This window comes from Molossus molossus, unplaced genomic scaffold, assembly GCF_014108415.1.
Source record: "Molossus molossus isolate mMolMol1 unplaced genomic scaffold, mMolMol1.p scaffold_m16_p_23, whole genome shotgun sequence".
Classification (NCBI taxonomy): domain Eukaryota; kingdom Metazoa; phylum Chordata; class Mammalia; order Chiroptera; family Molossidae; genus Molossus; species Molossus molossus.
This window is the reverse complement of record NW_023425359.1, coordinates 9,633,522-9,651,679: the sequence shown is the minus strand read 5'-3', so window position 1 is coordinate 9,651,679 and position 18,158 is coordinate 9,633,522. Positions and strand designations below refer to the sequence as shown.

At 44.0% G+C, this 18,158-nt stretch overlaps 1 protein-coding gene across 1 annotated transcript in view; it reads left to right on the top strand.

Moving 5' to 3' along the window:
- The window catches only part of FH (fumarate hydratase), a 30,853-nt gene extending 22,981 nt beyond the window's left edge, over positions 1 to 7,872 (top strand). Inside the window, exons 7-10 of the mRNA XM_036277427.1 lie at positions 1,172 to 1,375; positions 3,042 to 3,169; positions 5,009 to 5,162; positions 7,685 to 7,872. Coding sequence (XP_036133320.1) covers positions 1,172 to 1,375; positions 3,042 to 3,169; positions 5,009 to 5,162; positions 7,685 to 7,827 — 629 coding nt within the window. The 3' untranslated portion in view covers positions 7,828 to 7,872. The remainder of the gene's footprint in view (positions 1 to 1,171; positions 1,376 to 3,041; positions 3,170 to 5,008; positions 5,163 to 7,684) is intronic.
- Positions 7,873 to 18,158: the final 10,286 nt, after the last annotated feature.

Genomic DNA, 18,158 nt, shown 5'->3' with positions numbered 1-18,158 from the left:
TCCTATGGCATGCTGTGATATTTCTTTGAACTTAGAACCTTTTGAATTGTCTTTTCTTTAGTAGAGTACTATACTCTCCCTAATGATAATTAGAGCCAAGTTATCATGTCCAGAAAACTCTTATTAAGAGGCAGATGTTAACAGAAGGTCAGGGTAGAGATAATTATACAGTGCTCATTATGCTGTAACGTCAGCGAGATAACCAGAGACGCACAGCCAATTGTAAAGGAGCACTTTATTCACCTGCGGGCTGCGGGGGATAGTCTCCCAAATCGCAGCCCCGAGCCTCCTTTGTTCCTTGCCGATACAGGCACAAACTACCAAAAAAACTACATTCTCAAAAAACTACATACACTTGGCGCCACTTTTTTTTTGGTGCCAGGGCTGATCAAGTTATTACAGAGGTGAGGGAGTAATTTGTTGCAGGGGACGAGATGAGCTTGTTACAGAGATCAGGGCAGTGATTAATCTCTTTCTCTTTTATGGTGCCTCCAAGGCCATCATTAACCCCTTATCTTTATGGTTCCTCTGGGTGTCAGTCTCAGGGTTTTTTTTAGAAAACTGCTCAAGTGTTTACCTGCAGGAATAACTGGTCAGAATGGAGTTTGATTTTAAGTTGAGTAGCCCAGCTCAATTATGGCTTAGCAGCAGAAAATCGCTTTTTAATCAAGAAAAACTATTGTAATATGTAGATCTTTAAAACTTTGAACACGGGAGAGACTGAGATGGTCTAAGTCATTTTGGCTCCCTAATCTGTCAGGATTTGTGGGCCCTGGTGAGAGGAGAAGAGCGCAGCCCGAGGTGGAGGGAACACTGAGCAGGGAAGTGTGGAGCAGAGCAGAGTGACGAGCAGAGTGACATCGCTTTGCTCTCCGCCCGCAGGCAGGCCTCGGGCAGTGATTGCAGCAGGTGGGTGGTCTTGTCCCTTTCGGAATAGGTAGGACTTGTTTCTTCATCTTGCAGTGTGCTAGTGTCACTGATTCTTTCCTACTCTTACAGGACTTTGTGAAGATATGCAGACAAAACTTTAGTCTTAATCATTTTTTTCTGACGTAAAATTTTTTTTTGTTTTTGTTTTTCATACACTGAACTTTCTGTTTAGCTTGCTGATGTTCGAAAATCATTTCATTTTACCTGTTAACTCGTTGGTTATTATTGTCTTCTTCTGCAGGCCTACCTTTCGTTACAGCTCCGAATAAATTCGAAGCTTTGGCTGCTCACGATGCTCTGGTTGAACTCAGCGGAGCCATGAACACAACCGCCTGCAGTCTGATGAAGATAGCGAACGATATCCGCTTCCTGGGTTCTGGTCCTCGCTCAGGTCTGGGAGAACTGATTTTGCCTGAAAATGAGCCAGGAAGCAGTATCATGCCAGGTAATCCCAGCGCGGTAGGTTAGAGCTGGTTCTTGACACACCCGGCGTCCTCATCTACAGGGCAAGGCTCCTTTGCTTTGGCTCCCGTGATGCCAAAGGAGGGTGGAGGCATGTGCGGCACCCTTGTTTCAGATTGTCTTTTTGGGCCATCTTTTTTTTTAATCCTCACCCGAGGATATTTTTCCATTTATCTTCAGATAGAGTTGGGGGGGGGAGAGAGAGAGAGAGAAACATCAATGTGAGAGAGACACATCTATTGGTTGTCTCCCGCACGACCCTGACCAGGGCCGGGGACCAAACCACAGCCAAGGTGCGTGCCCTTGACCAGAATCGAACCTGCGACTCTTTGGTCCAAGGAACGATGCTCTAACTGCTGAGCCAAACCGGCCAGGGCTTTTTTGGGCCATCTTTGATCAGGGCTTCAGGGAACCTCACCCAGCAATGCAGGAGAAAAGACTTTTTAGTTAGCGGCATGCATTTTGAGGACACACTGGAAAAGGCATACTAATTCTGTCTTTCACAAGCCAAAGCCAAGACAGTTTTAGAAAAGACCAGTAAAGTGATCAGCCTGGGTTGAATAAAAATGTATTATACCAAAAGCCTCTTATTTCATATTTTGCTTTGGGGATGTGACACAGTCACTGGGTTCCAGCAAGTCATTTGACAGGCTCGCATCAGTGATGTCCGTTGAATCCATGGAGAAGTGTGGGCAGCGCTGTTAGAGGACTGTAGCTGGGCGCACAGTGACATTTCAGGAGCGGCAGCGAGCTGACTTCAGACTGGAGGAGGGTCTTGGCGGACAGGTGACCTGAAGGTGAAGGCAGAGAACATGTGCTGACACTGGGACAGCAGTACATCAGGCGGCAGAGCCAGTTCATGGGGGCCTCCGTAGGTCGGACTGAAACTGACAAAGTGACTTTTGATAGTGAAAAAGAAAGACCTGACTGCACACGTAGAATTGGAAGAGCTCTGATTGTAAAGCATTTCATGTCGAAAAATGACGTGAGTTCAGCGGTTGCAAATTCAGAGCAATTGCCTACAAAGGAGAAATGCAGACTTACAGAAAAGGAAATACTCTTCCCAGTGCATTGCTTTGTATTGTTCAGGGGAATCTGGGCGCTCGGTTCAAAACTCGAGTTTGTCAGGAGTGTTAACCAGAGTTGCGGGGTTCTGGAGATTCATATGATGAGTAGGAAAATTGCAGTTAATACCATCATCTCCTGAGAAGCCTCCCGAGTGTGGAAGAGGTCCCTCTTTTGTAAGAGTGTCCATGGCAGCCTGCATTTCTCTGTCCACCCCTCACCTGTTGTGGTTCCGGCCGCTCTCTCTAGCCTCCAGGCTCTGCGAGGTGAGGGTCGCACCTTTCTTACTTACTGTCGTATGTTCAGAATGACAGCCAGGAAGATGGAGAGACCTATATTTAATGTGTAGTTGCAGGTACTCATTGCACAGTAGTTATTAGCTATTGAATGATCCACAGTTTGCGGCTACCCATCTCCTTTTCTTTGGCTGGTGGGCGTGGGGTTTTGCCTTATCATGTGCTTACTTTATGTAATGAAGTAAGATTTCCTTCTATCCTGATTATTTGATGTAAAACCTCATCTTCACGGATACTTGAAGCCATGAGTGTGTTTGATGTGGCGTCTTCCCTGGTGGTTTCTTGAAGGCAAGGTGAACCCTACGCAGTGCGAGGCGATGACCATGGTGGCCGCCCAGGTCATGGGGAACCACGTTGCTGTCACCGTTGGGGGCAGCAATGGACATTTCGAGTTGAATGTTTTCAAGCCAATGATGGTAAGCTTTCCATTTGATTTTTAATGCTTTTGACAGAGGGCTAATTGTCTTGGCTTTTGTTTTTCCTAAAGGTTTTTATAGATCTCACATCGGGTATTTGATAATGTAATTGGTAGTTGGAAGTCAAGTATATATTAATGTTAGAAGATTAATCCTGCATATTCAGTTAGGTGACTTTTAGCTCAAGTAATTTGATGGTTTACTTTTTTTTAATTGGAAAAAAAATCTAGAAGGTAGGGTACAGGTTTCTCCCTTGTTCTCACCAGTGGGGATACCAGTGGCTAGAAACACATTTACATTTTCTCAGCGAAAAGAACAAGTGAGTAAATGCCCAGCCTCAGCCTGTCCCCTCATGCTGCTGTCTTCCTCCTCTCAAAGTCGGTCTTCCAGGAGGACCCCTCCCTGTCGCTCACGCTGCACTTGCCGCTGGGTTGTTCCGCCGTCTGGGACCTGGCTCTGGGACCTCCTGGGTCGGGACCTCCTGGGTCGGGACCTCCTGGGTCTGGACAGGCGGCGGTTCTCGCTGGCCCCGGGCCTGGCTCTGCCCGTCTCGAACTCTCTTCGCCCTGCTCTCTGCAGCGTTTTCTCTCCACGCTCCTCCCTCCCTCAGGCTTTCTTTCACCATCTTCCCTCTTCCACACCCTTGCAAACGTCCTGTGTCCACTAAAACGTCTTCCTTCCTCTTTATGAAGCTGGAGCAAGAAGGCCTCCGCTCTCGTCCGTTTCCGCAGCTTCAGAAAACGGAGCTGTCATCATGCGAATTCTTTAATGTGTAAATGTTCCGTCGGAAATCTGGTGTAAAGTCTGATTTTAATTGGATGAGAATGCAAAAATGAAGTATATTCATTGGGTGTCTCCGTCACATACTTACTGAGTACTAGTGTGTGTCAGGCACTGTGCTGGTCGCTAGTGACAGCACCGCGGGGAAGGAGGTCGCTTTTGCCCCAAGGAGTGTGCATTGTGGTGGGAACCGGGAGAGGGCAGGCCGAGCAGGGCCCCGAGCAGCTTTCCCGTCAGGCTGCATCCCAGCGGTGAACGCCAGCTGCTGGCAGACAGTGCATGGCAATGAATGTCTGCTAACCTCTGTTGTCTCTGATAGCAAATAAATCAAGATCATCAGCATTGCTTTGTACAGTCATTAGTGCCAAATGAATGAATCGTGAAGTTCTGTGACCTCTACTGGAGTCCGTTGTTGAGAGGACAGCTCTCAGGGCCTGGGGTTTTAGAGCACAGGATGAGGATTGGATATTTATCCTAATACATGCTGGAATCTTACCCAAAAGAGCAAAACTGCTGAAACAGACTAATGGATCTTATGCAGTTTTTACATATTGTGTGAAAGGAAAGGTGATTTTAAAGTGACTGGAATATTTTTTTTGTTTAATATGAGAACCATGGAGATGGTTTGGAACCGGGAAGCCCTGACTTCCCTGGTTTCCTCCACGTGCTGCACTGCTGACCCCCGCGTCTGTGCCCCCTTCCCAGGGAAGAGCCCTCCCCCGTCTGGCTGTGCGGGCCTGGTCCAGATGGGACTTCACCTGGTCCTGCACCTGGGATTCATTCTCTTCCTCTAGGCTCTCTGACATCTCACACCTGTGTTTCATAACGCCACAGGCTATCTTGTATTTGTTATTTATATTTGTTATTTATTCCTTTTTTAGATTTCTGTGCCCTCCAGTGTGTATTTCTTTTATAGTTATTGTCTTGGATATGGTGCCTAAGAGTTGTAGGAGTGCTGTATGTGTATTGAATTATATATTCTTTTATGAATCAGTATGTAATACTGTAGGTTATTGGACAAAAGAAGTTAGGCTTAATACGCCTGTCTCCTCGTCTTAGATTAAGAACGTGCTGCACTCAGCCAGGCTGCTGGGGGACGCGGCCGTCTCCTTCACCGAGAACTGCGTGGTGGGGATCCAGGCCAACAGGGACCGGATCGACAAGCTGATGAACGAGTCTCTGATGCTGGTCACCGCGCTCAACCCTCACATAGGTAAGGCTTTGCGGAAGAACGTGTCATTAAACACAAAGTTAAACTGAAAACATTTAAGAGGCTACTGGATGGATCGTGTTTATAGGCAACAATTTCCTTTTGGACACTGTTTAAAAAGTAAAATCTTATAAAATATTTGAAATTGTGTTGTTAAGACACTATATAACGGGTGGTGTCATATTCTTTCAAAAACTTGATTGATTTTTCTTTACTTTATTTGAAAATGTGGTAAATTCAGAAGTAGTAGTTCAGACTTATTTTAATCTTAATGGAATTCAGGTGCTTTGTATCCTGAGCCACTGGGAAGAAGTGTCTTCCTTGGTGGTGTCACTAGGTGGCACTGGCTGACTAGCAACGGGGAGCGAATTCATTTTTCCCATCTTCTCTAGATGCTCAGCTACACTTTGTTTTGTTCTGTTCAATTAAAAAATGTGAAGTTACCAAGAAAAAGAAAAAGGGTTATTTATTGATTATAGGGAAGGAGGGAAAATGCAAATGTTTTGTCTAAAACCACGGCTTTTGTGTTGCAAGCCTTTTCCAGAACTGTAAATATTTCATTACGTAGATTCAGACTTACGGGCTTGGGCTGCAGACCCAGCGCGGTGCCCCCCGGCAGTTCCCTGTGTGACTGGGGTTCTGAGGGGTCTCCTACCGCATGTGATGACGTGTTAACAGCCTCTCCCCCCTTCCACTGCTGAGCTGAGATGAACATAGCCTTTGATTTGCCGTTTTAGAACAGGTTAGGATGCAGTCATGTGGCATGAGATGGTCAGAGCTTTAAACATTCTTCTATAGTCCTGAGCTTTCAGGGCTGATTTCATACTCTTGGCATCACATCAATCTTCAGTGTTAGTCTTATAAGTCTAGTGCTCATCTGACGGCTTCGGGTAGCTCTGGGCCAGGATGAGACGTGTCCTTTGCTGCACAACTGAGATTGGTGACGACATTTTGACCCTTTTAAAATTACGTACCTCAGCTGCCACTGGTGAGATGCCCAGGGGGACTCAGGCTCGCGTGAGAAATGTTTTATTGCGTCTATACCGCAGAACGTGTTGCCATAACATTTCAGTTAGAGGTGCTCCTGCAGCGAAACGACTGATGAGTCTTCCCTGGAATCTGTTCACTGCGAGGTGAAGGCCATGCCAGGGTAAGCGGGCAGGTCACACCTCACGGTGGCAGAGCCCAGCCTTACGCCCGCTCTTTGTGGGTGTGTAACAGGCCAGCTGGGACTTGAAGAGAGCCGAGTGGTCAGCACCCTGCTCAGACTTTCCCGTCAGCACTCACACAACGGGACGGAATAGCTGAGCTCGCCCCCTCACGTGTAGTGTGAGAATTCTTTGTCTGATCACTCGGATCTGTAAATGCCCTTCCAGCATGTGTAGCCTCCCAGATTCAGGGACCTAATGAGCTGAGGCCTAATTTGTGTGAGTGGGCAGTGACTGCGCACTGACGTGCATCTGACTGGGTTGGTGGCCAGCCGTCTCTGCAGGCTTCTCTGCCCCTGATCTTCTTTCCCTCCTTTATTGGTTTCATTTTTATTTTTTCTGTTCTTTCTTAATTTTCCCCTCTGACTTTTAAAAATTATGTTAAGTCAGCACAATTTGTAGAACTGTCCTGCCCCTACCTTTATTAATTTTAAAAGTAGGTGACTCTGCAGTAAGCAGTAGACCCGAGATCTTCTGTACAACGTATGTTTATGCTACGAGTCCCCCACCGATTCCTTGCAGTCTGGGCAGAGGCAGGTGCGGGTGCGGCGCAGAGAGGAGCTGTTGGAAGTGGCCGTGACAGCGCCCCCTCGAGGCCTGGCGGCCCTCGCTGTCCGCTCACAGTGCCGGCCCGCAGCCTCAGCCTCGAGCCTGATGCCCTTAAGGACAGTGCTTCTGGTTAAGCATGTTTGAAACAGCACATTCGTACTCCTCGGATGTGTATTTGTATGTATTGGTGCTTTCTTGTGGGTTTTGTTTTTTGTTTTTTTTGTTTTTTGTATTCCCCTCTGTAAAATATCTGAGTGGGCAGTTTCAATTTAGGAACAAATCTGTTGGAGAAAGTGAGTATATTTAAATCTGTATTACTAAGAAAAGTAAAGATTTTACTCTATGTAATAAATGACAACCATTAGGATAGTCACTGTTAGAAATGACAACTAAGATAATTACTATTAAATATATATATTTTTAATTAATTAGTTTTTTAAAATATGTTTTTATTGATTTTTTTAGAGAGAGAGGAAAGGAGAGAGAGATGGAAACATCTATCAGCTGCCTCCTGCACGCCCCCTTCTGGGGACCGAGTCCAAAACCCAGGCACGTGTCCCGACCGGAAATCGCACAGGGACCTCCCAGTCCATGGGAGGGCGCTCAATCCACTGAGCCACACCGGCTGGGCTGTTAAATGTTTTTAAGATAAAAAAGATTACGAAAGGGATCGGTAGCATCAATGTCAAGTAAATTATGATTACCTTTGGCTGTAGAAAGCCAACTTTCAGTACTGACGCCTGTGTCGCCTTTCCGGTTTCCCTGCAGGATATGACAAGGCGGCGAAGATCGCGAAGACAGCGCACAAAAACGGGTCGACCCTGAAGGCGACTGCGATTGAGCTCGGCTTTCTCACGGCCGAGCAGTTTGATGAGTGGGTGAAGCCGAAGGACATGCTGGGTCCAAAGTGATTTCAGTGACTTTATAATAAAAATATGCCATATAAAATTTAAAAATGAAACAGACTCTTTATATTTTTTAAACAAAAATGGGTAAATGTGGATGGAAACTGCTACTGAACTTGTCTGTCTGTAGCAGAGCTTTTGGGACAGTATATACAACTCCAGGATGTGCAAGGTCCGAAATGAGTTTAAAAAGTGTAAAATAATGTATAAAATCAAAAAGAAAGCAGACTCTTTTACGTTGGCTTGTGTATTATAGTTGAATCTGATTTTTGTGTGTGTTTTATCACTCCATATGTTTTATAAAAGAGCCGTATCAATTTTTAAAGAGTTTTAAATTTTTTTGGTTACTGGTGTTTTAAAGATATTCCCCTTGTAGTGAAAATCTACTTGTTATCTCATTCCCAAATCTTGCCTTCAGACATCTTTTATTTTCTTGTCATTTGAGAACATAAACTGACCAAGCATTTGTCCTTCTCAGTGGGGATGTGATTGTGCGTGTGTGTGTGCGTGCACACGTGTCCATATATATATGATAGATTTTATAATGTATTCTATGTGCTAATTACCCCCCTCCTGACTTTACTTGCATTATCATGGAAAGACTGGAAAGACCGAGTCAAGAATTGTAGGACGTGGGTTAGAAAGGACAAGGGGAGCCGGCCTGAAGCTTGGAAAGGAAGCAGTGATCCCATGGAGGGGAGTCCTGCTCATCTCTGTGCCAGGGCCAGGATTATTCAGCAGGAATTTATTCGAAACAACCTAGGGGATTTTTTTCTTTATTGACTTTTTTTAGAGAGAGGAGAGGAGAGAGAGAGAGAAACATCGATGAGAGAGAACATTGATTGGCCGCCTCCTGCATGCCTCCCACTGGGGACCCGGCCCACAACCTGGGCATGTGCCCTGACCAGGAATCGAACTGGCGACTTCTTGGTGCATGGGTCGACGCTCAACCAGTGAGCCACACCGGCTGGGCCAACCTAGGGGATTTTGAATTAGCATTTGTAGGGACATCCAGACTAGGCTTATCCAAACCTGAAGTTAAAGGCTTTCTTTGAAATGAAGCCAAGCTGATTATGTTGGAAGTTGGAACATAGAGACACGCCTCAATGATGCTGTGGGTTCTGACCACTGTGTAAAGCCAGTGTTGCAATAAAGTGAGTTGTAATCTTTTTGTTGGGGGGGGAGGGGCTTGCCTTCAGTTTGTGAGATAACACCCGTGAAGCACAATGCCTGTGCTGTGTTATTTTTGTCCTAGACAGCAATTCCCACCAACTGAAGCATCTCGAGCATCAGTCTCTGTCAAGAAGGAAAAAAACCAACAGGATTCTTACCCCTTATTCTTGGAAAATCAGTCACAGTAACACTGATTTATATATATATATTTATTGGGAAAAAAAAGTATAAAATCAATTCAATTGCTTATCAGTGCCTGGCCGTTCACCGCCAGGCTGGTGGCTGCTCCGCAGTTGTGGAACTTGGCGTTGGCTGTGCTGCCCGAGTGGCCATCCTCAATCTAAACGTGTCATCCGAGGGCTCAACAGACACAGAACTGTTTACGTAGGAGAGATCGCGCTCCCAGCCCCAACCGTCTGCACCGCTGCCGCTCTCCCCGCTCTTCTGAGCCTCACTGAACCCTGCGCGCTGACGCCCCCTCGGTACTGTTAGTGAGGCGAACCCTTCACCAGGCAATGGTAAGTAGCGTTTTAGAATTTCCCGTGGGAGGGTTGTATGAGTGTCACCTTAAGTGTTTGTACACGGAGGGCAGTTTTATCCCCCAGGGGACACTGGCAGTGTGGAGACATACCGGGTTATGACCACTGGGGTAGGAGTGCAACTAGCATCTAGTGGGTGGAGCCAGAGATGCCGCAGGACGAGCTGTCATGCCCCTGGCGGCCCAAGCGTCTCCAGTCCAAGATGTCAATGATGCCGAGACAGAGACCTAAACCCCAGGAGCATCTCTGGAGATGCTCACCGTTCATCAGGCTTTTCTGCTTGTGCACGTGTGTGTCCTGGAGCTGCAGAGACTCTTCATGGGAAGTAGGAGGTGTCAGATGTGAGCATGAACAGGAAAGTGTTCAGGAAACATTAACCAATCACAGCACTCATGCCTTGGAATGGCAGTTCCAGCAACGTGTCCAAAGTTTTGCGATTGATAAGCATGATGAAGGCCAAGGTTTTGCACAAGTGTCAGGTAAATACATTTAGGATGGAGACAGGAGCAATCTGTTGGTCCCTGTGATAAACATGCAGAATGACAAGGGGCCTTCTTGAGCAAACAAATTTCAGAGGACGAAAGTCGTGTCCAGAACTACCCCCAACTTGACACACAGAAGCAGCAGGAAGGTCACAGCGAGCCCTGGGCCAAAATTACTCACTAAACAGTTTAGTTTGGTTGATGGAAAAAGTATATATACTTCTATATAGTCACAAAAAATGTATGAGACTTTTATGCTCAAATATTTTAAAGATCATGCTCTTGAATATGTTATATCTCTTCTTCACTGTCCTTTTGGTCTGCAGCTATGGCAGCAAGAAATCTTGGAGAGACAAATTTTGTATGTTACAAAAGCTTATGAAGATAAGAATAATTTAATTAATTAGATGGACCCTTTAGTAACCAGCTTTTGAGCAACTGGCCTACAGCTGCTTCTACTTGCAACCGGGTGAGGAGAAAGACTGCCACTCACTGTCCCCCCTGTGTGAGGTCAAGAAGCAGAGCGCTGCTGGCGAGGGTGTGGAGAAAGGGGACTCCAGCACCCTGCTGGTGGGATGCAGCCTGGTGCAGCCACTGTGGAAAACACTATGGTGTTTCCTTAAAAAATTAAAAATGGAACTGCCATTTGACCTAGTGATCCCACTTCTAGGAATATACCCTAAGAATCCCAAAACAACCAGAAAGAATATATGCACCCCCATGTTCATAGCAGTGCTGTTTACAATCGCTAAGATCTGGAAACAGCCCAAGGGTCCATCAGTAGATGAATGGATAAAAAAGCTGTGGTACATATACACAATGGAATACTATGCAGCTGTAAGAAAGAAAGATCTTTTACCCTTTGAGATGACATGAAGGGACCTGGGGAGTGTTATGCTAAGTGAAACAAGCCAGTTAGAGAGAGAAGTTCCACATGATCTCATTTGTGGAATGAAATGAACAAAATAGATCCAGAGACATGGAAGTAGGGAACAGACTGACAAATTTCAGAGAGAAGAGATGGGGTGGGGTGGGAAGAGATAAACCAAAGAACTTATATGCATATATGCATAACCAATGGCCACAGACAACAGAGCAGTGAAGGCAGGGGGTGGAGCGGGTGTGGGGATGAGGGAATCAATGGGGAGGAAAAGGAGGGACATCTGTAATACTTTCAACAATAAAGATAAATTTTTAAAAGAAGAGCATTGAAACCATAGACACCTGTGTGAAGCCAGGCAGATGAGGCAGATGAGTTGTGTTGGTATCTTCTGATCATTCTGGGGACACCTGCGGACCTCCTCACCCTGCTCTTCAGGGCTTTCCCCACAGACACCTAGGAGTACCCAGCCACACCAGGACGCTAAGGTGAGTACCAAAGGAGCTCATTCAACTCTGTCTGCTGTCTCAGCATTGAACATATCCATTCATAAGCCAGTGGAGCCAGAGAAGGAGGAGCCCTCTGCTCCCAGGAGTAAGCAGTAGGAGAGAATGAAATGTGTTTATTGTCTCAAACATTGCACTCTTAAAGTAAACTGCCTTTTTAAGAACCTGTGGTTCGTTGTGCTTAACTATGCCTCAGTCAGGTGAGAAAGGAATTTAGAGTAGTGTTCTCAATGAGAGTTACACATTTTCTTTTTTCACATTTTCTTTTTTCTTTTTCTTTTATTGATTTTAGAGAGAGAGGAAGGGAGAGGGAGAGGGAGAGAGAGAGAAACATCGATGAAAGAGAACATGGATTGGCTGCCTCCTGCATGCCCCCTACTGGGGATCAGGTCCACAACCTGGGCATGTGTCCTGGCTGGGAATCAAACCATCAACCTCTTGGTGCATGGGTAGACGCTCAACCACTGAGCCACACCAGCAGGACAGAAAGCTACACATTTTCATCAATAACTCTGGGCTATGCATTATGTTAAGACATTGAAAGAGGTGAGATTTAAAGCTGTAAGAGAATGGCTCAGGAAGAGGCAGAAGGAATAGGAGAGGTAACCACTATTTAACGACACCGGTTCCTGGCTGATGTCAAACGACATGCATTGTAGCTTCATTTTTTGTATGCACTCAAGAAAATTTGCAAGCAGAAACAAATGAAATTTATTGAGTTGAATATTGGACCTAAATAAAAGGGCCACGCATGCCGCACAGAATGAAATGTAAATGCACTTTCTGCAGCTGCCCGTCTGAAACTCATCTTTCAGCACTGTCTCTTTAAGTATTAACTAGTGAAATAGATGTTGAGGCTTCTTTGGCAGATTTGCGTCTTTTGCTTTTCACCTAGACAGTGCTACCCACCGGGTACACATAGGTGTTGAAAATAGTTTGAGCAAGTTGTGTGTTCATTCTTAACTTCCTTAATAAATCAAAGAACTTAATTTTTTAAATTAAAAAATGCATGCTTTGGGTTTATTTCTTCTATAAAGGCTTATTTAAAAAAATTTAAAACAGCCACCAAATCATGACATAAATACTTGTAGATTTTTGCTCTACAATAAACATCAATGCCATTGCAGCAAGAGTGCACAAATATATACCACATGCTTTTTTATGGCAAGGTTAGCCACTCTGTTTTCCACACGTTCTTATTGTAAGCCTGTATTAATTTCCTATAGCTGCTGTAACAAATGACCACAACTGCAGTGGCTTACAACCACACAAAGTTATTCTATAATTCTGGAGGCCAAAAGTTGAAATTCATCTCGGGGCCAGTTCCTTCTGGAGGCTCTGGGATAGGACCTCTTGCAAGATCAGGATCCTGCAGACATCTGGTCAACCCATTTTCATCAACCGATCACTACATAACTTTGTTTTATACACATTGTTGATTCATTAACAGTGAACATGCCGACAGTACTATAACTCATGCCTGAACGAAGGTCACAACACGTGGACTTTCTCTGCAAGGCACAGGGAAGCCTTGTCGTGGGGAGGAACTCTAGGGAGCACTCCAGCACTGTGCTTGGGGCCACTGGGCCGCACAAAGTCACCAACAAAAGGCACAAAATGAGAAAAATGTGGCACTAACTAGATCATGAAAAGGACACGCATTTACCAAATGAGATCTGAGACAAAAAGGCAGAGCCCACATGTTTGACATCAGCCAGGAACGGGTGTCAAGCAACCGAACTTTTCCCTCACTCTGCGGGTGCCCACAAATGACTGAAAAACACTCTGGGTATTGATTTTGGGGTTACAAATACATTTTAGTGAGTAGTTGAAATAGCAAAAATGGAATTCATAGATAGTGAAGATTGCAAAACTCTTTCCCAGAGAGATTGGACAAAGTTATATGAGCAACAGTTGTATGAGGGTAGTCTCCGCAAACCATGAGCTTTGTCATTTCAAATAGTTGCTGAACTATAAGGTTTTATGTTTGTTTGTTTGTTTATTTATTTAAAGGCACCTCATTGTTTTAATTTGAACTTTTTATTACCACTGTAGTTGATTTTTATGCATCTACTGGTCACCTATTTTCTATAAATTTTGTTCCTAAATTTTGTTCATTTTTCTTCGGGGTTTTATATCAGTTTGAGTAAACTTTGTATATACATAGTTTATGGGCTGTTTGACATATTTAATGTCAATATTTTCTCCCAGTTTTTTTGTTGTTGTTATTGTTGTTTTTGGTGGCTTTTGTTTGTTTTGTTTTTTTATTTTGACCTTATAGTTGAATTTGCAGAATGCTTGGCATGCAGGGATTTTGCAGGAGAAATATTTGTCTCTTTGTTTAAGGTCAACAGCATAATGCCCTTGAGGTTCATCCATGTCATCACACATGGCAAGATTTCATTCTTTTTTATGGCTGGTTTATATATAAATCAAAGAGACTCACAGAACTTCAAATCCACATTGTATTATAGACTGAATTGCCGAGGTAACCACCATCAGAATCCCATGGATCAAGCCAGATTGGTTTATCACATCACACAGGACCCAGGCAAGAGCACGGGGTGATGGGAAAGGCTTGTTTAAATAAAACTTGTATGTTCTTGCAATTGTCAAACCAACCAGGAAGAATAAAAGCAATAGTCACCTTCTCACAACGGTAGTGAAAGATGAGTTAATTTTAATTAAGCTATTCCAAATATACTTCATAGTTGTTACAAGGTGAGAAGTACTTTGCAAGCAAGTAACTCAGTAGGGAATTATTTCTTTGTGCGCTTTTTAAAATCACTGATGCATTAATCAAGAAAACTATCCGTGTAACTTGTGAACTTTGGGGCTCTGTAGTTATATATGGCTCTATTTAGTTTATAAATAGACACCCAAAACAAAAATATAAGTTTAGACCTATAGAATGTAGTCATCTTTTTTGGGCGAGAGGGGGCATTTAAAATTACCATATTTTTCTGTACAAAGATCATCTTAAATGAAATAAGATGGATTTTCATTGTTCTGGGATTAGATAATAATAAACTAACTTGTGATTTTTAATGACCTTTTGGTCATGTTTATAGTTATAATTATTTAGATTCAATTTATTTAGGATATTTCCTGGCATCCTTTTCTATTAAAGTCTAAGAATACTGCTTCAAGCATCAAATTATGGCATGTCTTGCCAAAATGTAATTTTGGTTATAATATTTATCTTGTATATCAAATTATAGATATATTTGAACAAAAAGCAGCTGTAACAGTGATTCTAACCATAGCTGGGGGTGGGGAGGGGAAGCCCGTTAGGGTATTTTGGGGGACTTTAATGGATATCAATGTCTTGTTCCAGTCCTCATGAATTAAATCAGAATTTCTGAGGAAGGGGCCCAGGCATTGGGTTTTTGTGTTTGTTTATTTTAATCCTCACCCAAGGACATTTTTTGTTCAGATAGAGTGGGAGAGAAAGAGGTAGAAAGAAACATCGATGTGAAAGGGACACATCAAGCGGCTGCCACCCACATGACCAACCAGGGCTGGGGACAAACTGCAACCGAGGTACATGCCCTTGGCGGGAACCGAACCTGGGTCTCTCTGGACTGCAGGCTGACACTCTAACCGCTGAGCCGAACCGGCCAGGGCAGCATTGGTATTTTTATAAAAAAAACTTCCCAGGTGATTTTTATGTGTAGCCAGAATGGGTCTTAAAGCACTTGGATTATTATGGGAAAACATTTTGCTACTATTTTATTTTAATGACCAAACATTTTCCAAAAAGGACTTTTTCTGTATTACCCTTGTGATGAGAATACTAAAATTATAGTTTCTTGTTATATTTCCACCAAATAAAATACCCCCCCCCAGCCAAACACACACACACTTTGCATGTATTGTCTGTTGGTTTTATGACTTTAACTTAAGCAATATTTGATTTTACATTTTCATAATTGTTAGATCTAATTTTATTGATATGATTCACTATCCCTTTTAATACTTCCCAATCATACATGATCATGCATTTCAGAAAATTACCCTAACTTTGTAGGAACAAAAACTAAAACACAGTAACTATATCAGAGAATATAATTCTCCTGGGCATAGCATAGTAGTAGTTAAACCTGAGCTGAAAACCAGGCTATTTGCATCCAGGTTGCTTTAGTTAAACCATGGAACTTTCCCATCTCTCAATTTTTTGGACAGGATAATTGGATTAAAATAGGCCCATCAAACTTCAGTTCACCTTTTTTTCCCCCCCAGCTATTTGACCAGCATCCTTGTGACTCAGTGACTACCCACTATTTTTATTTCACTTTATTAACTATTTTGAACTATTTTAGACTTACAGAAAAGCTGGGAAAATAGCACAAAAAGTTCCTTTAAATCATTCACCCTGCTTCCCCTAATGTTACCATCGAAGATAACCACAGTGCAGTGATCACGAACAGGAAGTTCACTGCAGCACTGTGAACTAAACTACAGGTTTCTTTCCCCAAATTTCCTACAATCCTTTCTCTGTTCCAGGAATGTAGCTGGTGTTCCACTTGCCTTTGGTTCTCCTTCATCTCTTCCAGTTTGCGACGGTTTCTCAGCCCTTGGTTATTTATTATGAGCTTGACACTTTTGAAGTGTGACTCAATTTGGATCCCTGTATTTTCTCATAGTTGGAGTAATGTTATGCATTTTGGACAAGAATGGCACAGAAATGTGGTGATGTTCTTCTCAGTGCATATAGCGAGAGGTTCATTAAGTCTGTCTTCTCACCAGTGATGTTGACCTTGATCACGTCACTAAGCTGTGCTTTCCAGCCTTCTCCACGGCAAAGTTACCATCTCCCCCTTGGTGGCTAACAAATATCCTGGGGAGACATTTTAAAGTAGGAAAATCTTATTTCTCCTCAAAATGTCACCTACTAATTTCTGTATAAATGGGTGGATCTTGTCTGCAACACATATCATCGTGGTATTTGGTTAATGGTGATTCTTAAGGTTTTGTCTCCTTTTACATTTATTCATTGGAATTCTGGAAGAGCTGTTTCTTCTCTGAATTTATGTGCTGATCTTATTCATTTAGAACAGTAAGGGATTATAAATATTTTATTCTCTGTGTTAAACTCCAATACTATCATCATTTATTTTGTAATTCAATTTGCTCTAAATTTGGCCATTTCGGTTGGCCCAGTGTTCTTTTGACAAGCCTTCATGTTTTCTTGAGTGTTTTCTTACTTTTCTGGCACTGACACTTCAAGCAAATATGGACAGCTTCCCAGGGATGAGTTCTGCGCCTGCAACAGCTTTTACAGTATTTGACTCTACATCTTACTGAGGATAAGATATTATGAAATTAATCATACCTTGAACACAGTATTTTTATTTTTCTCTTTTACCTTTATTGTTGAAAGTGTTATGGATGTTCCCCATTTTTCCCCCATTGACCCTCCTCCTCCCTGATCCCACCACCCTCCTTCCTTCCCCACACTATTGTCTGTGTCCATTGGTTGTTCACATATGCATAGAAGTTCTTTGGTTTATCTCTTTCCATTTCCCCATCCCCCTTCCTTCTGAGTGAACACAATATTTTTTAAATTAATCTTACAGAGAGGAGGGGGAGGGATGGGGGGGAGAGAGAGAGAAATATCAATTTGTTACTCCACTCATTGGTTGATTCTTGTGTGTGCCCCAACCTGAGATCGAACCCACAACCTTGGCGTATGGGGACAACTCTTACAAAATGAGCTACCTGGCCAGGGAGAGTATGGTTGGTATTTCTTAGAGGTGGAATCCAAAAGGGATAGACATCAATTTCCGCAGGTCCCCCAAGCCAGCTGTCTCTGAAGGGTAGAACTCAGAGGGCCAGTGTGCACAGAGAAGCACAGGAGAAGGAGGACAGAAGAGAGAGGGAGTGGGGGCAGCAGGGACAGGATCCATGAAGGTGTTGGTGGCACTGAAAACGGCACCAGGTGTTAGACCAGTGGGGTCAGATTGGACCTGGGTTCAGCAACCTCGGTCCTTGAGTTCTGGCTAGGAAAGAATTCAGACCCACGACTCAGACCAGAAGAGGACATTTATTTAGAGAATCACAGAAAAAGAAGACGTAATTTGTAGAAGAAATGGGCTTAGGAAACAAGTTATAGAGGTAAAGGAAGGGCCCTTGGAGGTAAAGGAAGTGAGGAAGGTCAAGGTGTGGCCTCCGGGGGGCGGGAGGGTGCAGGCATGCTCCTGGGAGGAATCATGTGCTGGGTTCTTGTCCTAGGGGTTTTAAGGGTGGAGATTTTAGGGGTGGTCCCAGGGAAAGTTTTCAACAGAACATTCATCAGCTATCCAGGTGTGTCCTTTCAGGGTCGGGGTCTCCACTGATTGACTGGCTGACACCAGGACAAGGGGTCATTATTCAGTGAGCTGGTCCTGGCGTCAGCGGCGGCATTGCTTGTCTGGTTTTGCTGCCTTTCTGGGCTTGGAGCTGAAATACAACTGAGGCCTAGATGCTATCTCTAGGGAGGGAAGGTCAGGGGGGTCTAAACCGAATGACCAGCCATATGCTACGGGGGGAAAGGTCACCCTGGGGATGAGGTCCTACTTTACAGTTGTCCGTTGCTAGGCACGGGGGCTTTCCACCCTGGTGACCTTCGGTACCTGGCCCATGGTCCTTGCTCTGCTCAAGTCTGTCTAACTGCCCATCACAAAGGGAGGAAGAAGCAGGGAAGAAAAGGGAGGGAAAGGAAGGAAAATCTGGAAGCTAACAGTGCTGAGAGCTCTTGCCTTTAGTTACTGAGCTG